We start from the raw sequence: 19,815 nt of genomic DNA on the forward strand, positions 1-19,815 counted from the left end.
AGTAATTAATGACGCATAATTAGATACGATAGACAATCCCTTGTATATACATAGCATCATATCTTGTGTGTGAAATGTGTTTCCGTATAATTTGATTTATTTACAAATTGTTCTTGTTTGTCGTGTTGATGTGAAATTATTATAAATTCCCGAATTCTGATACTTTACCATTCTGTTGTGTTGGGAATGAACATTAGGAAGATGCTTATACTTTCAACATTATGAAAAATATAAAGCAAATCGAACGCCTTTTTGTGTGCAGATCATGAAATGTACTGACTTCCACGAGTATTTGTTGTCCAGAGCGCATTAATCTTGACGCCCAAATTCTTACTTGGCTAGTGATACCTTTAGAAAACATGGGTATCTAGATGAAAGTTAACTCGGCAACATGCACCATCCCATTGTTTAAGTTTTATTAGGTGATTATACCTCCTATACCCGATTTCGCGGATTCAACGACACCCTAATATCGGGTATTATACGCGATTTCACGGATAATACCCGATTTCGAGTATTCTCTCCGACCTGATTAATAACCAGAAGTCTCTGTCGAGGATGTAGCTCTAATAGTTTGTACTTTGAACTTAAGAGAAAAGTAGCAGATAGACTTGAAACTTTGCAACAGCAATAAATAGAAATATGATCTTTAAATTAGTCTCTTTTCATGGAAATATTGCAATCAGATTAAAACCGTGGTAGGAGTAGTCATTTATAAGAATTTTACAGAAATTTCTATTTTTAATAACCAAGGGCACTTTTCATCGAAATCAAAACTGATATTCAGAATGATAAATCTTTTTGTAGTTTACTTATATTATGTTCCAATTACACTGATATCTAACAAAAACTTAAGAAGAAGTAACATTTTGAAAGCATATTTCAAATAATTTTCTATTAATGGAAACCATAGCAACAATAGACATCAAAATCCAAATCCATAAACAGAATTATGTAACTAGAGTTTAAAATTATATTGAAATCAGACCACAACTGCGAGAGGAGTAGCGTTTTGAAGGTATTTCACAGATCTAGAAATGTCCATTTTTACTAACCACGGCAACATCGTTCATCAAAAGCAAAAACCGGTATAAAGAATTATGCATCTTTAGCTATAGTGTATTCTACATGTGTGCCAAGTTATACTGTAATCAAACCGAGGATGAAGGATGAGTAGCGTTTTGAAGTATTTCACAGAAATACATATATAACTATTGTAGTAACCACAACAAAATCGATTGTTCATCGAAATCAAAAACCGATATCGTAGCATAGTCTACGTGAGTGCTACGTTATAAAGCAGACTGAGGCTTTAGGAGGAGTAGCGTTTTGAAAGTATATGTGTTTTACAAAATTTTCTACTCTAGTTTTTAGTAACAATGGCAACATAGTTCATCGAAATCAAAAACTGATAAACAGAATTATGTATTTTAGTATAGCCCACTTGTAGCCAAGTTATATTGAAATCTGACAAAAACTGTTTAACCATTTTGAAAAATTCTTTACAGACAGATAGTCAGTCGGACGCCTTACTATCGCATAAGCCCTTCTGGTCTCAGTAGAGCTAAAAGTCAACTGCTAAGAAATATGCAGTGGAAGTTTCTAACAGGGAAATATTTAATTTGAATGATAATTTTTGGTAGAGAATCACTGGTATATATTTTTATTATCAACCCAATTATTGGAATTGGATTAAGAATGTACCTTTCCATAAACTAATACTTGTAACATAAAATACGGTGAAAACATAAAAGACATAAAAATTACCGTCAATTTTGTCGCAGAGAATGCAGATGCCATACATAGTAGTTTAATTGTTCTACCACTTCCCTGCATGGTGACATTATGCGGATTGATGATACTATCTTTGTCGTATATTATTATTGGTGATAATCTCCATTCATTGCCTGGTTTACAAAATGTTTCACAATTCAAAGTATGACTATTAAAAATACTTTAGGTAAAAGTTTTTTGGCTAAATTGAGCCTAAAAATTTACAAAATGTAAAATTAGACTAAATTCACAACCTTTTGTTTTGATGCTTGTGTTAATCAGAATTTTCGGAGAATCAGATGTTTCACTGCATCGAGTCGTTCGGATACGGTCTTCCGCATCACACATGATTTCCAGCTCTGTGTCATTTTGTGTAATGTGATAAAATATCAAAGAATGTTGATTGCATCCATTTTGGCCGCTCGGTACTAATGTCATAATGGGAGAATCTTGTAGGCTTATGGGTTTGAATTTTCCAAATTTTTTCTTGCAACATTTGACACCCTATATAATCAATAAACATTATATATCCATTTCAGTTTGTTTTCTCTGTGATAACTCTTTGAAAGTTAAGTGAATTGATTTTATATAATTCTGGCTACCAGAATGTAAATTTCGCCAAACGAAAGGTCAGGAGCCAAGAAGGTTTATGTGCGTAGGTCTCATGCATTTGTCTTTGTGTTTGATTTACTTTTTTTTAAATTTATATTTACAATTTTATATCATTAAATGTAAATACTTCATAAAAGGAAACACTGCCTAGTTTGTTGGGGATGCCAGGGGTATCAAAGATTGTAGGAAACCTGGGGTAATTTATGCATAACTGGCTTATATTTAACTGTAGAATAAAATTCACAGTGATTCTTTGAATAAACCGATATCCCCTGTCGCAGTAGACGTAAAGACGAAAAAGATTCCCCACTGCTAAAGGATGTTAGTACCCAGTAAAGGCATCATTTTGCAGCCCTCCAACGGCAAGTTGTGGCTACTTTATACCAGTGAAAAATTCTCAAAATTTTACATCAAAAGATACGACCAAAAAAAAAAAGGTTTGAAATTTTTGTGTAAAAGTTGGTCAAACTCCAGGGTCAAGGTTAAAAGGTCAAATTCGGTGGTACCCAAAATAGGTCTTGTCACAAGTAATACACATGTGAAATATAAAAGCCATATAGCTCTACTAAATCAAAAGTTATGGCCAAGGACAAACAGACAGACAGAGAAACAGACAGACAGACATCTAAACAGACGGATGGACACGACAAAACTATATACCCCGAAACTTCGTTTACGAGGGCATAAAAATTGTCCAAAAATTACTGATTTTAAATCATGGATTTAAATTAACTTTCTGATAGATATTATGTACAACTCTCTCTCTCACAGTCTCTCTCTCTCCCTCTCACAGTGTGCCTGTGTATGTGGGTGGGTGTAAGGGTTTATGTGTTTATGAGGGTGTGTGTTAGGTTGAGGGAGGGTGAGTATATAGGTGTGAGTTTAAAATATTAGTACAATGTACAATTCTTTTTAAATCGCCCTTAAAACAACGATAATTTGTCAAGTCAATATAGAAACATTTTCACATAGTGCAGATTGATTGAAGTCGATTAATGTTGTCAGTTTATTGTGAAAGACGTCTGAAACATTTAATGAAACCAACAGATCATAGCAGAATCCTCAGACGAGCAGCATTCTGATCCAACACATCTTTATTTTTAATTCTCCACCCCTTAAACCAAAATGAAAAATATATGGAGTCCCTAATATATGTAACATACATATAAGGGGTACCTATGGAACGCCATCACTGCCTTATAGCATAAATCTATGCATTCATTATGTCAATCTATCATTACGTGATGTGAACATATTTTTACGTTATATCAATTTTTTATGGGGTGATGTAAAAATATCTTTACATCATGTCAATGCTGCATTACATGAAGTAAACACATTCTTCCATTATGTCAGCACTTTATAACTTGAAGTCGGAAGTTCATTATGTGAAGTGAAAATATGTTTACATTGTGTTAAATCTTTATTACGTGAAATGAATGTTTCTTTATATTATTTCATTTCTTTAATATGTGAGGTCAAAATTGCATTACGTCAAGTAAATTGTGTTTTATAATTAAACTTATCATTACATGAAGTCAAAAGTCCATTCCTTTTTGAGAATGTATATGTCTATTATATCAAAGCATTATTACGTGATATGGATTTATCTTTATTTTACGGCGAGGGCATCATGATGTGAGGTGAACACATCTTACTTTTATGTCAGTGCTTTATTACGTGGTGTAAAAAGTGTATAACATAATGTGAACATATCTTTATATTATATCAACACTTTATTACATTATGTCAAAACTCCATTCCGAGATGTGGATATATAATTACGTTATGTCAACTCTTTCTTATCATATGTGATTTAAAAAATATCCTTATATTGTGTTAACTCTTTATCATGTTGATTCCAAAAGTTCATTACCTGATGTGAAAATACATTTACATTATCTGAAAGCTGTATATCTAGTATAATGAATGTTGACGACCGTGTTTTAATGACTGGTAAGGGGGGGGGGGGGGGTCCCGAGTAGGACGAATTATAGACACATAATATCAGCCCCCCCTCTTTTCCCAGACATAACCTTATTTTAGAAAATGTAATGTTCATTGAAAGTACAGCCCCCACCCCCACTTATTGTTGAAGTATAGTCCACTAGGGGTAATGTAGTATAACTGAAAAAATATAGGACTGATATAAGTCGGACCCCCCTCTCCGAAATAGGATTTTCGGGCTTAGACAAATTTTTTTGGCTTGTCAAGTTTTTTCGGGTAAATATTTTTTTTTCTGGCTGACATCCTTTTTCAAATAAATGCTATGTCACGGAATTAGTTACTGTAATTTTTTCAACCATTCCAAGACCAGAATTCTGTTACAAAAATCTACCAGTCCCTCATCTAAATCAATTGAGCATGCATGGGCACATATTTGTGGCGCATATGGGAATCTTGAAAAAAGAAGGGGGACGGTATAGAGTTGGTGACCAAAGGGGGAAAGCGGAAAAACTCTCCGGCAGGCTTTATAGTTTTATATAGAAAAAATTTTCAATTTAATTCAGCTAAACTTAATGTGAAAGTAATGCAATGACCTACAACGTAAAACTAATAAATTTATTAATTTTATGTATATTTTGGTGACTAAAGATGGTAGGGCGGGATTTCTGCCCCCCCCCCCCCTCCCCAACCCGCCAGTGCACGTGTGTTATACGATCGATGTGTTTACACTTTAAAACAGGAGAGTTAAAGACTGATAAAAAAAAACTTATGACAGTGTTCTGAGTAAGATCAGAAGTTTAAGATTTTCATTAAAAAAAAGCAATTCAAAAGAAAAAAAAATGCTGCACGACTCATATTTGATTTATTTAATTATCAGATAAAAGTAAACGCCATTGAATTTCGACGCATGACTTTAATTCACAGTCGCAGTGTTAAGGCTTTGCACGTTTCAAGATTGTCAATCATTTTTCGCTTAATGTTTTCATTTAAAGATGCAATTCCCAAATCGCCGAGAATTTATTTTATGACAGTTTTCTCTCCCGCCATTTTTAGTGCTTTCGGAATGCGGAAAATACGTTATGCTCATATAAAGGCCGAGGATACCCGTGTTCGCATAACGTAATAGTGAATCGACATAATGTAGAAGAGTGCGCACAGTATGACATGAGCTTTTCACATCTGATATGAGATGAAATAGCCTAAGATACATGTATGCTGACAAGAGGCTTAGCATTTTTGACACAATGTAAAGACACAATGACATAACGTAATAACGATTTGTCAAAAAGTAAGGGCAAATTCACATCATGAAATTGATTCACGTCGTCATGTAGCATATTGAGGGCATAAAGTAGTAAAAGAATTGACCACATGTGACAATTTTTTCAGATCATGTAATGAAATTCTGACATCGTATTATAACGACTTGATATTGAGTTAAAGATAAATTCACATCATGTATTGAACTACTTAGACCAAATAGTAGAGAGTGCACATAATGTAATAATGAGTTGAAAATATATAAAAACATTTTTACACCACGTAAAATTGTTTTGACTTAATGTCATAAAGAGCTGATATAATGCAATGGAAGATTGGCGCAATGTAATTAAAGTGCAAGTTAATGCCATAAAGACTAAACATAATGTAATTGAAATTTGATATAACGCAATAGTAGTGTGTGTAATTGTCATGAAGAGTTGACATAATGTAATGAAAGGTTGACACAATGCAATAGTAGTGTGGACTAATGTCATAAAGAGTTGACATAATATAATGGAAGGTTGACATAATGCAATAGTAGTGTGGACTAATGTCATAAAGAGTTGACATAATATAATGGAAGGTTGGCATAATGCAATAGTACTGTGGGCTAATGTCATAAAGAGTTGACATAATATAATGGAAGGTTGACATAATGCAATAGTATTGTGGGATAATGTCATAAAGAGTTGACATAATATAATTGAAGGTTGACACAATACAATAGTAGTGTGAGTAAATGTCATAAAGAGTTGACATAATGTAATGTAAGGTTGACACAATGCAATGTTGTGTTCTGCTATAAGGCAGTGACGGCGTTCCATAGGTACCGGTCATTAATCTACGGTGGTCATTTTACTTGGTGTACGGTATGCGGATTCTAAGAGTGGGTTATGCTTTTTTATTACAAGGAAAAAGGACATTTTTTTTAAGAAAAATAGTGGTCATTTTCTGTCTTTAATTGGAACTCCGAAATATGTGTATGTTATCTATTTTCTGTCTTACTTTCGTTCGATCACTTCTGTACGTTCAAAGACGTGCGCTGAGAATTTTTTGTTAACTGCATGTTCTATTGCTCCAGCACGATGCTGAAGCTGATTTAAAGAATCACTGTCTAGCTAGTAGAGAATAACAGAGCATTAACGATAGTTGGAAACGTGGGATAATTTGCATACCGGGCGTATCCCACGTTTCCAACTATCGTTGATGTCTCTGGCATAATCTACTGACAAGAGTGAAGACAGTAATATACTTCCTTATATTTCCATTTCATTTCAAGATTAAACTGTAGATTTAAAACTGTAAAACTTTTATGAAAGATTTCAAAAATGTAGATAAAAGATTTAAACCACACAAGGTCTCCTATCTCAATTTCAATAGTCCCTACCCACTGAAGTCAAACACAAGGACAGTCGTACGAGATTTACATGCATTTTAGGCCTCTCTAACTCCTGGCCTATCGCTTGGCGAGATTTACATTCCAGTAGAATTATTTAGAAATCAGCTCACCTATCTTTCAAAGAGTTATCAAAGAGAAAACAAATAGAATGGAAAATATTAATTATACCCACACTTTCTAAAGAAAGTTCGGGTATATTGTTGTTACTCATGTCCGTCCGTCCGTCTGTCTGTCCGTCCGTCTGTCACACTTTTCTTCCCTGAACTCCTCCTACATTTTACACAGTAGCTTAATCATCTTTTGGGTGATGGTTGGTGGGGTCATGTAGATGTGCAGTAAGGTTTTGGAATTTTGATTTTGCCCCGGGGGGTCAAATGGGGGTCGAAAAATGACATTTTTTAGGCAAAAAGCCCCTTCTTCCCTGAACTCCTCTTACATTTTACTCAGCAGCCTAATCAGCTTTTGGGAGATGGTTAGTGGTGTCATGTAGATGTGCAGTAAGGTTTCGGAATTTTGATTTTGCCCCCGGGGGGTCAAATTGGGGTCGAAAAATGACGTTTTTATGCAAAAGCCTGTCTTCCCTGAACTCCTCTTACATTTTACTCAGCAGCCTTATCATATTTTGGGAGATGGTTGGTGGTGTCATGTAGATGTGCAGTAAGGTTTCTGAATTTTGATTTTTCCCCAGGGGGTCAAATGCGTGTCGAAAAATGACGTTTTTACACAGTGGCCTAATCCTCTTTTGGGAGAGTTCACTCTTTTGAAATTTTGATAAAACATCAAGGTCAAGGGGTAAAAAATCATAGCATGTTGGAAAACATCTTGTTATGGGTAATGTACACTTGAAATGTGAAAGTCGTATCTCTTCTCAGTCAAAAGGAAATACAACATTATTGAAAAGTAAGTTCAACTTCAAGGTCAAGGTCACAGAGTCAAAAAGTCATGGTACATTTGGAAAGGTCTTATCACAGGTAACATGAATGCCCTTTCATTTATCTTTCAAAATGATCAATTTAAAACAATTAATTTTTTTAATGACAGTAGGTCAAACTTCAAGGTCATGGGTAATAAAAATCATATTGTATTTAGAATGGTATTGTCCCAGTTAAATACTAATACACATGTTTAATATAAAAGTACTGTCTCTTCTCATTCAAAATATATGACCATGATGACCAAGGTTAAATTTATTGTGACAGATGGACAGACTGACAAACAAATAAGATTTAATGTCCCCTACCTTTAGCGAAAATGGGAGACAATAAATGCCCTTGCTGTTCTTGAGAAGAAGATTTGTGTTGGAAAAAGTCCCCTGCATATTTACATGTAAATTGGTTGAAATTGGCCAAGTGGTTCTTAAGAAGTTAAGAATGTGAAAAGTTTGCAGACAAATAGATGGACGACAGAAAACAGTACATTTCAGAAAACAGTATGCTTGTAAATAGTTAATCAAGGTGCTTTGGGTAGCAGAATGAAGCTAAACAGGTATATCTAATTCATCTGCAGAGCTTAGTATATTTTAATATGCACAACCTTCTCAACTCTTATAATAATTATTTTTAAAATATTTATATCACCATGTCTGATTCAAGGGAGAACTAGAGATATGACCAGAAGTATATCTGTTGAATATAAAATATGTACATGTATACTGTGTTTTTTTTTTAGTCATTTGTTTGTTTGTTGTGACAGCAACTGTTATGGCAGCTTTTGGCAAAGGTTGAAGTTTCTCAAATGTAAGTCAACCTCCAAGGTCAAGGTCAAAGGGTCAAAATTGTTGGTATCAAAGGGAAAGTCTTGTCACAAGGAATACATATGTGAAATAAGAGAGAAATCCCTAGTACTTCCTCACCTGTTCAAAAGTTATTGCCAAGGTTAAAGTTAAATTGGGTTCAACTCTAGAGTCAAGGTCAAAAATATTTATACGTGTTGAAAGTTCACAATGATTACACATGTTGAGCATGAAAGTCCTAGCACCAACTGTTCAAAACTTAGGCCAAGTTTAAGGTATTTTTTTTTTTGTAAAAGTGGGTCAAACTCCAAGGTCAAGAGATCAAGAGGTCAAAATTGGTGGTACCCATTAAAAGGTTTTGCCAAAAGAAATTTACCTATGAAATGTGGAAGCCATGTGTATAGCCCAATCCACTTAAAACTTATGGGCAAGGTTAAAGTTTCTGTGGACAGACAAACAGACATAAACACAGGAAACAAAATATGTATATATAGTCAAATGGAAAAAATTTTCTACTATTATGGAGTCATAAGATCAATTGTCATTTCAGGTACAGGGAGTCAGTGGCTAGGGAGATCAGACCCCCCCCCCCCTGGAATTTGCAGTTATTTAAATAAGACTATATTACTGAAGAGAATAAAAATGACTTTGGACACCCCCCCCCCCTTAGAAAACAGGGACCCCACCATCATTGTTTTTACATTTTGTATTATTATTTTTCATTTGCTTCTCAGAAAATCTTGGGCTGGATTTTTTTGACTGAGATGTGACACCACCCCCACCCCCTTTCCGAAAAAAAAATGCTGGATCTGCCCCTGTATATACTGAATGTCCGCAACGGGAGATAAGTTGACAATGTGAAATTTGTCGACTGTGGCATGCGATGATCTTTGACCCTTTTTGAACTTCAACCTAACCATTTGTATTTATTTATTTTCATGCAATCTATACTAAATCTTGTACTTACCGAATGTCATAGGTCCTGACAACGAATTCATGAAATATAATCCATATAATCCAATTAAAACACAAATGATTTTAACTGACCACACTGCATCGTCAGCATACATGTGCTAAATAATCTCATTCGGCAAACCTTTGCTGATTCCGTCGCCTTCATTAGATGAAGTATGAATCGGCCGAGGTGTGCCGAGTGGTGATATCTAAAAATATGATAATGGGTCACGCAAACCCAATGTGAATGTAGAAAATAAGATGTTCACACGTAAAACTGTTTAGTACAAGAACAAATTTCAAACTATCATAACAAACGATGTTTTAACATAACTTTTCCATCTAGGTCTATTTCAAAAAAAATGTGAGAGAGAGAGAGAGTATGTGTGTGTGTGTGATGGTGGGGGGGGAGAGAGATAGGCATTGACAAATTAATTGGGTTGTATTTTCAATGGGGGTTTTTTCCTGACCAAATACTAAAATCAGTGTGCACATTTAAATTAATTCATTAAAAACGCTTTGTACTAAAATAATATTTTATGTCGTTGAGAAAGTAAATTTAAAAAGTTCCAAATGATGGGCAAAATATTTATCAGAATCTAATTAAGTAATTTACTTCATTAATTAAATTCTGCAGTAATTTCAGACTGGTAATGAATTAAGTATACAAAATACATATATGAGGCTCATAGATCATATGGTCACCTGAAAATATGCTCAATTTGACGAATACATGTATAGTGATAATTATAGAATTATTTTGACTTTTTCCTTGGAAAGTCCAATATGAAGGAGTGTGTATTTAGAGGCAAACACCTTAGTGCGGGTAATACTGTCTCATGACAGCATCTAGTTTTTATTTAATTATAATTTGCCTAGGAATACTTTAATATACATGTGCGTCCAAAAGATTCTCAAATATCATGTCTGTTGAAGTATTTTAAAACGTTCAAATTATCTGTTCAGTTTCAAGATGCATTCGGACCTATGATATAATCACATAGGTAAGTTAGCTATTAGTTTAAAACTTATTGATCATACTTTTAAAAGATATAATACTAGAATTACATTAGGCAAATGATGTAGTCAGTCCTTACAGGGCGTAAAAAGAGTTCCTGATTCATTTGTACATGTAATCATGTTATGTCTGTTTTGTAAGTTTTTAACAATACTCGCAAACGCATTTAGCTTTCTACGTGCACGTACTATTGTAATTCTTAAAACATCAATAAAGTTGGAACCAAATTTTATGTATGGACATGTTATATTAAAATGTAATATTGCTATGTATTTTTAAAAATCTGATTTACCCTTATTTTCACTTGAGGCTTGATTAATAGATTTATAAAATTTAGATGCTCATAAGAAAAACAATAACTTTCTAAAATTGAAATAAATCCAAAAAACAAAATATAAGTAAAAAGTATAATATATATATATATAGTATATATACGTAGAAAAATAAGTTTAGAATAATCTTTTTTTTTTCGAGGTTTAAGTCATGATATGTAATGATGTGAAATGATGGTATTGTATCGCTACAAAGCTTCCTTTATACTGTAAAACGAGAATATTTGGCGCACTACTAATTTTAGCGCCTTTGGCACAAGAGCCCCTGAGCGCTAAAATTTATCGTGCGCTAAAGAATTTCTAAATATCATGTTTTGTGTGTGTTCAAAGCTTTTACATAAGTGCATGTAAACCGGAACGCGCGATTACGTAATGCCGAAGGGTCATTGGATTTTATATACACACTAGCACTGCACATGTACGGAAGACAGAAAGTTCTGCCAAATTATAATTTAATTAAACTATTGTTACCCCGGTAGTTGTTACCGGATAATTATCATTAGCACTTTCAAAGTTTGGCTTCTCGGCGTGTCAATCTATCGTCTCGAGGTAAACAATGCAATCAAGCATGGCGATTGAGCTTGCAGACAATACCTGATTAGGATTACCGTTTTATCTAAGTAATTTTCTGTCGATGCATGCAATGTTTTTATATGATTTAAATGAGTTAATATTCCATTTCTTTTAAATGAAAATAGAAATAAAATAAATTTTAACATTGTACCACGTCCATGTGATAGCGTTATACGTACCGCGGTAACGGTAACGAATGTTTACTGATATACGGGAGTACTAATATGTTTCTGTGCTTGACTAACCAAAAAGTAAAATACGGGTATCCAAAATATTACATTTATATATTTTACTGACAAATGCAAGCGCTAAAATTTATTTGCGCCAATGTACTCTCACTTGCGTTTGCGCTAAAATATGTATGCGCCAAATTTTCTCGTTTTACAGTATATGACTCTCTTTATTCATCCAATTTCAACATAACTTGATTAATGTCTATCAGTGATACCATCCATATTTAGAAAAAATATGTAGCAAAAAAAGAGAAACAAAATTTACTTTTGTAAACGCAGGAACTCTTCTGATGTTTCCACTAAACTGCAGCTGCACAACATCCCCTTCGGAAAAAGGATTCTCGTTATTTGTTTGTAATTCAATGCTTCCCTGACGAAAATCAATGTCATAAACCCCTAAAAATAAAAAAAAATCCTAAAGTTTACTCGTTCAAATAACAAGAGGCCCACGGGTCTTATAGCTCCCCTGAGCATCATGTAACAGGTTTCCAACAATTGAATTTGATTCATGTTTAAACTTGTGGTCATGACATTCACAATTGTGACAAAAATACCATTATAACTATAAACTTAGCATGCTTAGTTTGATTACTTAATACCCATAGGCAGAGTAAGGGAACAAAAAATTTATTTCAAATTATAAGTAATAATCAGCAATAACCAGGAGTGCCTCTACTCTAGAAGAACCTCTCATCCTAGCTGGGGCCACACATTTAACAATTTTGGAAAAAGCATCCTTGCTCATCATACATGTAAATGTTTGATTAATACCAAGGAGCAGCTTTCAAAGCATTAATTCATTGTCAATATGTAATTAGATCCCCCCCTCTATGGTACCCCTTAACCAGGGGCCTTGAAATTCACAATTCTAGAAAAGGCAACCTTGCTCATCATAACTGTATAGGTAGTTTATCTGCTTAATACCCAGGAGCAGATGCGAAGAAATTCAAAGAATTTATGCATTTTCACTATATAATTTATATAGCCCTGCCCTGACACCATAACCCCTGACCCTGGGCCATGAATTTCACAATTTTGAAAGAGGCACTCTTTCTCATCATATATATATATATATATATATATATATATATATATATATATATATATATATATATATATATATATATATATATATATATATATATATATATATATATATATATATATATATATATATAGTTAGTTAGTTAGTTAGTTAGTTTTTTTAGTACCCAGGAGTAGGGGAGAAGATTTTCAAAGAATCAATGCATTTTCATTTATGATTTATATAACCCTGGCCTTACACCAGAACCCCTGAATCTGGGGCCATGAAATTCACAATTTTTGAAGAAGCATCCCTCCTTCATCATAACTATGAATTAAGTTTTTTGTTTAATGACCAGTAGTAGAGAAGAAAATTTTCTACGAATTTATGCATTTTTACTATATAACCAGAACCCCCTGACCCTGGAGCCATGAAAATCACAATTTTCGGAATGGGCACCCTTCCTCATCATAATTATACATTAAGTTTGTTTGTTTAAGGTCAAGATCTAGCACAATGTAAATGAAAAATGCCTACAGATTTATCAAACTTGAGAAATAATTTTCTTTTAATGATGTTTTATAAGGTATGCTTGGTCAAATAAGGTGTCTCGGTGCATTATGTGTTGATAAACAAGATGAAAAATCATATTAATACTGTCATTTTGAATGAAAAATGAAGAAAACCAGTTATGAATATGGAACGTTTTTCAAGATCGGACAAAGGAAATGTATCCAGAATGCCTACAGTCTCTCACAAATTGGTACTCTGTATGTTTTCAGATTTTTCTTTAAAATGATATTAAATTTAATATAGGTACTGGGATTACTTTTCATATGATTTCAAATTGAATTCCATGAAAATACTAGTACTTTACTTTCTACATAATTCTATTAGAGCATGAGTGAATCAGGTGACCTAACAAGATATACAGCTCCACACATTTTTTAAACTCAGTTTTTCGCACAAATAAACGTCACATTGCTATAATTCAAAATTGAGTAACAAGGCATCAAAACATATTTAAAAGTGATTTATTACTACTTAATTTGATGTTAACCACTAACTTAGAACATTTAATTCCCACATAATAATTGGTAGGATTTTAATATGCTCTTGGATGATAAATTATGAAAGCTCACAAACGGTTTTTCATGGTTTCTCGTCAAACGCAGTCGTCTTTGTATCCGTTCTTTTTAAAGCAGTCCTTTGCCTTGCCTAGACGCAAAAACAGTACAGCTCATGTGACTTATGTATTTTCTGTGCATATGACTCTAAAGCGCAAGATGATAACAGTATTTTTCAGCTGTTCGATTGCTTTCCATGTTAAAGGGCGGCATTCTTTTAAGCTTACTTTCTGAAATTTAGCATGATAGATACATTCAACGCAAAATTTTTCAAAGTTTCAGTCTTTAAATGTAAAATTATTTTCTTTTCAATCGTAATATTTTGCTATTTTTAAAGAAAAACAATGCTTCATTATCCTATCTTTTGGCATGTTTTCTTTATACCAGATTGCCATCTTTCGGCGATCCATTTCGACAAAAACCAAGACGAATACTGATGATGTGTAAAGTACTTAGAACAATACTCATTTAAAAAAGTCAGTTTGGAAATTTCTATTTGATAGTATCAAAAACAAGCTCGATTGATTTAATTTGTAAATACCTATTGCAAAATCATATAGATAGAACATACCGGGTAATACCATTTATTAATAAAGTTCCCTTTAAAATATCGACGTTGAAACCTTACGATAATGATTCTTTAGAATATAAATCTTTGAAATTAGATATTTATTACATATAAGAATTACCCATGGTATGTCTCGTGCTGAAGTTCGATTATGTTAATAAGTTTTATAGCAAGGGTAATATGACCTTAATTTGTGCGAAAAACCATGTGAGTTTAAAAAGTGCCGTGAGCTGTACTTCAGCATGTTTAGGTGCTTAGAATAAGTTAAAATGGATATTCTTTGTGTATGTGGTCGTATAGAAAAAGTTTAATTAAGAAAAAATATTATTTAAAACTTCATTGGGAAATGAAGTGGGTCGGTCACGTAATCAAATTCGGCGAATGAAAAGCGATTACCCCTAGGATTCATCAGAGGACATTTATTCTGTTTTGAAGTGAAAATTTTGTAAAAGGCTACTGTCTTGTGACGGTCGGAAAAGGATGGATTAAAACACTGTTCGAGCCAGTTGATTTGAAATCAAATATAAAAAAATTTGATAAAAACATTAAATATACTATGTACATAAGGCACATTTATTAGGATATACATGTATACACATAGAGACACTAGCGACAACTTATACAGGTAAGTGTGCTTACTTAAACCACCTTTTCCCACACTTTCATTTTCAAAGCTTGTGAATATCCCACTTCCATTTGAAAATTGACACCGGTAGACAAAAAACAGATCTGGATCAATTGAACATCCATTCATTTTAAGAGCCATTCTCTGTAATGATTTGAAATTTTATATAGGAGCTGTGGCACGCATAGTCTCAGAATTTCTCCAAACTCTCTATGATAAAAGTCATTGATACCCTAAACTGAAATCAGGCAAAAATTGGTTGCTATGCTTTATAGTTACCATGGCAACATGTCTTAAAGTTCGAAAAATGGCATTTTTTAACATGTTTAGAGCCCCAATAGATAACATTTGCGGCAAAGCAAACAATTGGCAATGACTGTTTCCAAAAGTTGAAGGTCAGATGTCTCAAATGCATGATAAACATTTTTGGTAAATCATCTATTACATATGTTACTATGGTAACAAAATATTCCAAAGTCAAAAAAATATTCATTGAATTTTATAAAGTCATACACGTAAAAATAAAAAGCAATTATAGGATGAAATTTTACCAAATAATAGAAAAAAGAGCCTTGAAATATTAACCAAGGACAAAATATGATATTTCATTTTGGTTGGCAATGGTTGCCAAGGTTTTTATACCACAAAGAGCCTTCAAAGTAACACTCTGTATGTTTAAATCTGATCCTATCTTTTAAAAAAGCACATTTCCTCATAACTTATGATCCATTTTATAAGAAGTTTTCCCATTTGAAAAAATTCAGATTAGATTCTTTAAATAGAGCGTTGCTATGGAAACAAGCAGAAAACATATGCTTAAAAACCTGAAAAATATTTTCTTTCCTTGGATACGTACCCTCAAATGTAGATTCCCAAAACTTTTATGATTGATATTTATTAACAGCTAACTTGACTTTTAATTTTGACTATCATCCAATCTCTAAGTGGATGCAAGAAGTTGGCACACAGGGTTTAATATTGATATAAAGTTCACAAAATCGAACATTTTCCCTTCTTGGTAACCATAGCAACAGTGTTGTTTTATTCATCAAATTTTATCAATATATGATATTCAACTTCAGTTCTAACAGATAAGTACTATTCAAACTGAGTCCTTTGATTTGTTTCTTGATTAAATGGCAATTTAATTCTTAATGCTGCGAAAAATAATTCACTTTTTAGCACTGGTACTTTGTTTCCATGGTAACACTGCAAAGTAGCAATTATACCCAATTTTTCTTATGGTTTTAGTGTTGCAAGGTCCTAAGAATGCATAGTTGCCAGTCTTGAATTTTCATGTTTTTCCTCAGGACAGTAGCATAAACCCAATCTTAGTTACTGTTTTTGCATGGTTACACTGTGTTACCATGGCAACCATAAAAGTTATTTATAGAATAATATTGCTTATACTTATATGCTTAAAGTCAAACATTTTCATTGCTTTTCTTAAGGCGTTGATTGAGTTTGAGCATGTAACACCTACCATTAGTGAATACGGAGTGTTTTTCAGCATATTTCAGCATTTTAAGTGTATTCCAAATGTACCCTTGGTTACCACTTACTTAGAGATATATTCCAAACAGTTTTTTTTACAGTATAAGTGACATCAAGGTGTCATGTTTTTGTGAGAATGGTTTGTTTGTTTTTTCTAGTTTTTATTAAGCCACAGTCAAGATTTAAAGTGGCTGAAAATCTCGATTTTTCAAACTTTTCCGGCTGTTGCCATAGCAACCGAGACACATAGCAACGAAATTTTGTTTGATATTTGTTTCTGGTGTCAAGTACTAAGCATGGGTGAAGTCTCATCAAAATCGGTGACCATGCGTGGCAACGAAGTTTAAGCGCTTACAGAGAATGGCTATTAAATGTTGAAATAATTCTCAAACTGCATTCATGATGATAATTATCCGTTCGATTTTCACAAACACCGTCAGAAGTTGAATTGTTCCTTTCGATCGGATCAGTATTTAGCAGATAATATCCTGTGTTATTCAACATAACAATGTTTCTCCAGGTCGAGCTCTTTCGAATCTGGGCAAACATTACAGGAACACTGTCTCTGTGGTTAAAAAGTTTCTTGTCTATGAAGTAAGTACACGACCATCTAATAGTAACTGTAGCTTCATCTACCATGTTGCCTACGGATAAACGCCAATACGATCGCCCTGTAAAAATGTTTACACACTGATGAGTTGCCCTTATCTTCTGAAAAGCTACGATTAACGTATCAATTCCCATTCTTTATGTAATATGATTTCAAAATGCACAGTAAAATGCAAACTTTATTATCGTTCAATATATACGGTAAATGAAATGTATGTACCTACCTTGACAAGTAGACCAAAAGGAAATAATCAATATCAAAATGGTCATTGTGCAAAACACGAAGGTTAAAGAGTGAAATGGGAAGAATTTTTTTCAATATTTACACAAACTGAAAGTTATCTTCGTGATAATAACGGTTGTTTATGAGTACTAAAACACCGCGAAGCAAACCACTTCATGTGCAAATCTTTTAAAAAGTGTAAGCCAATGATAAGAAAATTGTCTTTTTTAAAGAGTTTCTTTTAAGTACTGAAAGTGATAGATAGTACAGATGCTGATCGGATAGAGACTTTGATCGTAAAGTGGAGCTGAAGAGCCCCACTCCTAGAAGTTTGGAGTGCCTGACTGAAGAGTCCGAGAACCTCTCTGACGAGTCTCCGGATAAGTGCCGTAGATTGTATTTTATAATGTACAATACATAATACTCATCTAAATATGGAACAAACAAATCAGATTTAAGTAAACAACTTATAAAATTAATAGGGACAAGTTCCTTGAAATTTATAAAATAAATTGTAATTTAAACATACACTGTAAACTTTAATAAGTTTCTTTCTATGTCCTTGTATTGTGCAAACGTTAATGTAATTGAGAAATAAAGTCTGCGTTGTTGTGAAGGTTATCTTGCATAATGCAGGACAATAAGGACTATACATATATATTAATTCTTCTTACAGTTCGAAAATAAAGCTGATTGTTTAATTCCTCTATAGAGAAACGAATTACGTTACCATGTCGCGATTTCGCCGTTCTATTTAACACCAGAGGGTCAATTAAATTGTTTCGATTTCATAAAATGAAGAAAATTTCAGCTTTCGTTGGATTAAACATATCCTTTCATAATAAAATAAACTTGTTTATGTAAACCTTAGTTTCTTAGCAAAATAAACGACAACACAGTTTTGAAAGTTCAGCAGGCTATATTAATTTATCCAATCATTATACATTTATAACAATCCCTCCAATCATGTCATACATATGATATGGCCCTGTAAAATCAGTGTACAAAACCTCAGCAATAAAAACAACAATCAAGAGTTCATATCATAATACAAAACACTAATCATAAATACTCTCTCACTGATTAATACGTATCTTAACGCATTAACTCAATATCGTAATAGTTTTAACACTCACGAATTTAATCGATAAAGTGATCTCCACCAAACCTATTTAAAAGTTTAGCGATAAAATAAAACCTTTATCTACATTCACATTTACAAATTACATTTAACAAACGACTTACGAAAATTATGGAATTTAGGCTCTTCAGAAAATATCTTGAATTTTACTATTAAAGTGCTGTGCTAAAAGAATTAGACATGACGTTTTTAACTACTGGAAATCTATAAAAGCAGAAATCACATCCTAAAACATTGCTTTTAATTCCAAGATAAAACCAAACAAAAAGTCGAACATACGATGACTGGAAATCCAAAAGTCTCAAAACTAAATTCACATTCTGCACAACCTGCCGGGACAAAAGTGACCAATACCCCAGAGAAATTCAAAATCTGTCTATGATCACCAGTCATGTGATAGGTCTACATCAATTGCTCAACGGAGTTTTGGCAGGAAAAAAATTAATTCCACAAAATTGTTAAATAAATCAACACAGACATTTTTAACAATTTTGTAATTTTATATATTTGTAAAACTTTTAAGTAACCTACCTATATTTCATAATTATAAGTGGATAAAAATAAAAAAAATAATTCTAAAGTCATATACACACAATTCTGAAATTGTAGCATGTATTGAATCATTTTTTATGAATGTAAAGTAACCAAATCAGTTGTCTATTTCATTGTTGCATCAGCTACTGTAAAACCACAGAGTGTAAAATGTTGTGGGGAGGTCCGTAGAACAGCCCAACTTAAAAAGGATATTTATCGACTCCTCTCTCAGGCAATATATATACATTGATTAGACTGCATAAGACGACACATCGATATGGTCTAAACAAGTTTTAGATTCCACAGCGAAATACGTATTTCAACTGTGCGTGCCAAAAACTCCAACATTCCTCCAATAATGAACAAGAGGCTCATGGGCCACATCGCTCACCTGAGCACTGTGGCGAAGAAAAAGTAGAAATTGGTTGAAAAGTTTAAATCCAAAAGTAGTCCCATGACCAATCATGGCTTTGCTATTCTTGAGAAGAAGATTTTTTAAAGAATTTTCCTACATATTTCTATGTAAAACTTTGGTCGGCCATTGTGATCCCGTCCTACCCCCTGGGGTCATGATTTGAACAAACTTGAATTTACACAACCTGAGGATGCTTCCATATAAATATGATCAATTATG

At 33.2% G+C, this 19,815-nt stretch overlaps 1 protein-coding gene across 1 annotated transcript; it reads right to left on the reverse strand.

The window, feature by feature from the left end:
- Positions 1–1,434: 1,434 nt before the first annotated feature.
- Positions 1,435–17,676, reverse strand: LOC134269802 (uncharacterized). The gene is made up of 6 exons (XM_062752010.1): positions 17,508–17,676; positions 17,042–17,345; positions 15,195–15,310; positions 12,102–12,232; positions 2,028–2,277; positions 1,435–1,830 (listed from the first exon to the last, which is right to left on the reverse strand). The coding sequence occupies exons 1-6, from the start codon at positions 17,551–17,553 to the stop codon at positions 1,820–1,822; spliced, it is 858 nt and encodes a 285-aa protein (XP_062607994.1). The 5' UTR covers positions 17,554–17,676; the 3' UTR covers positions 1,435–1,819.
- Between the last annotated feature and the right edge of the window lie 2,139 nt (positions 17,677–19,815).

Source organism: Saccostrea cucullata, unplaced genomic scaffold, assembly GCF_032062105.1.
Source record: "Saccostrea cucullata isolate Sc308-1 unplaced genomic scaffold, CSIRO_AGI_Scuc_v1 ctg3496, whole genome shotgun sequence".
Lineage (NCBI taxonomy): Eukaryota > Metazoa > Mollusca > Bivalvia > Ostreida > Ostreidae > Saccostrea > Saccostrea cuccullata.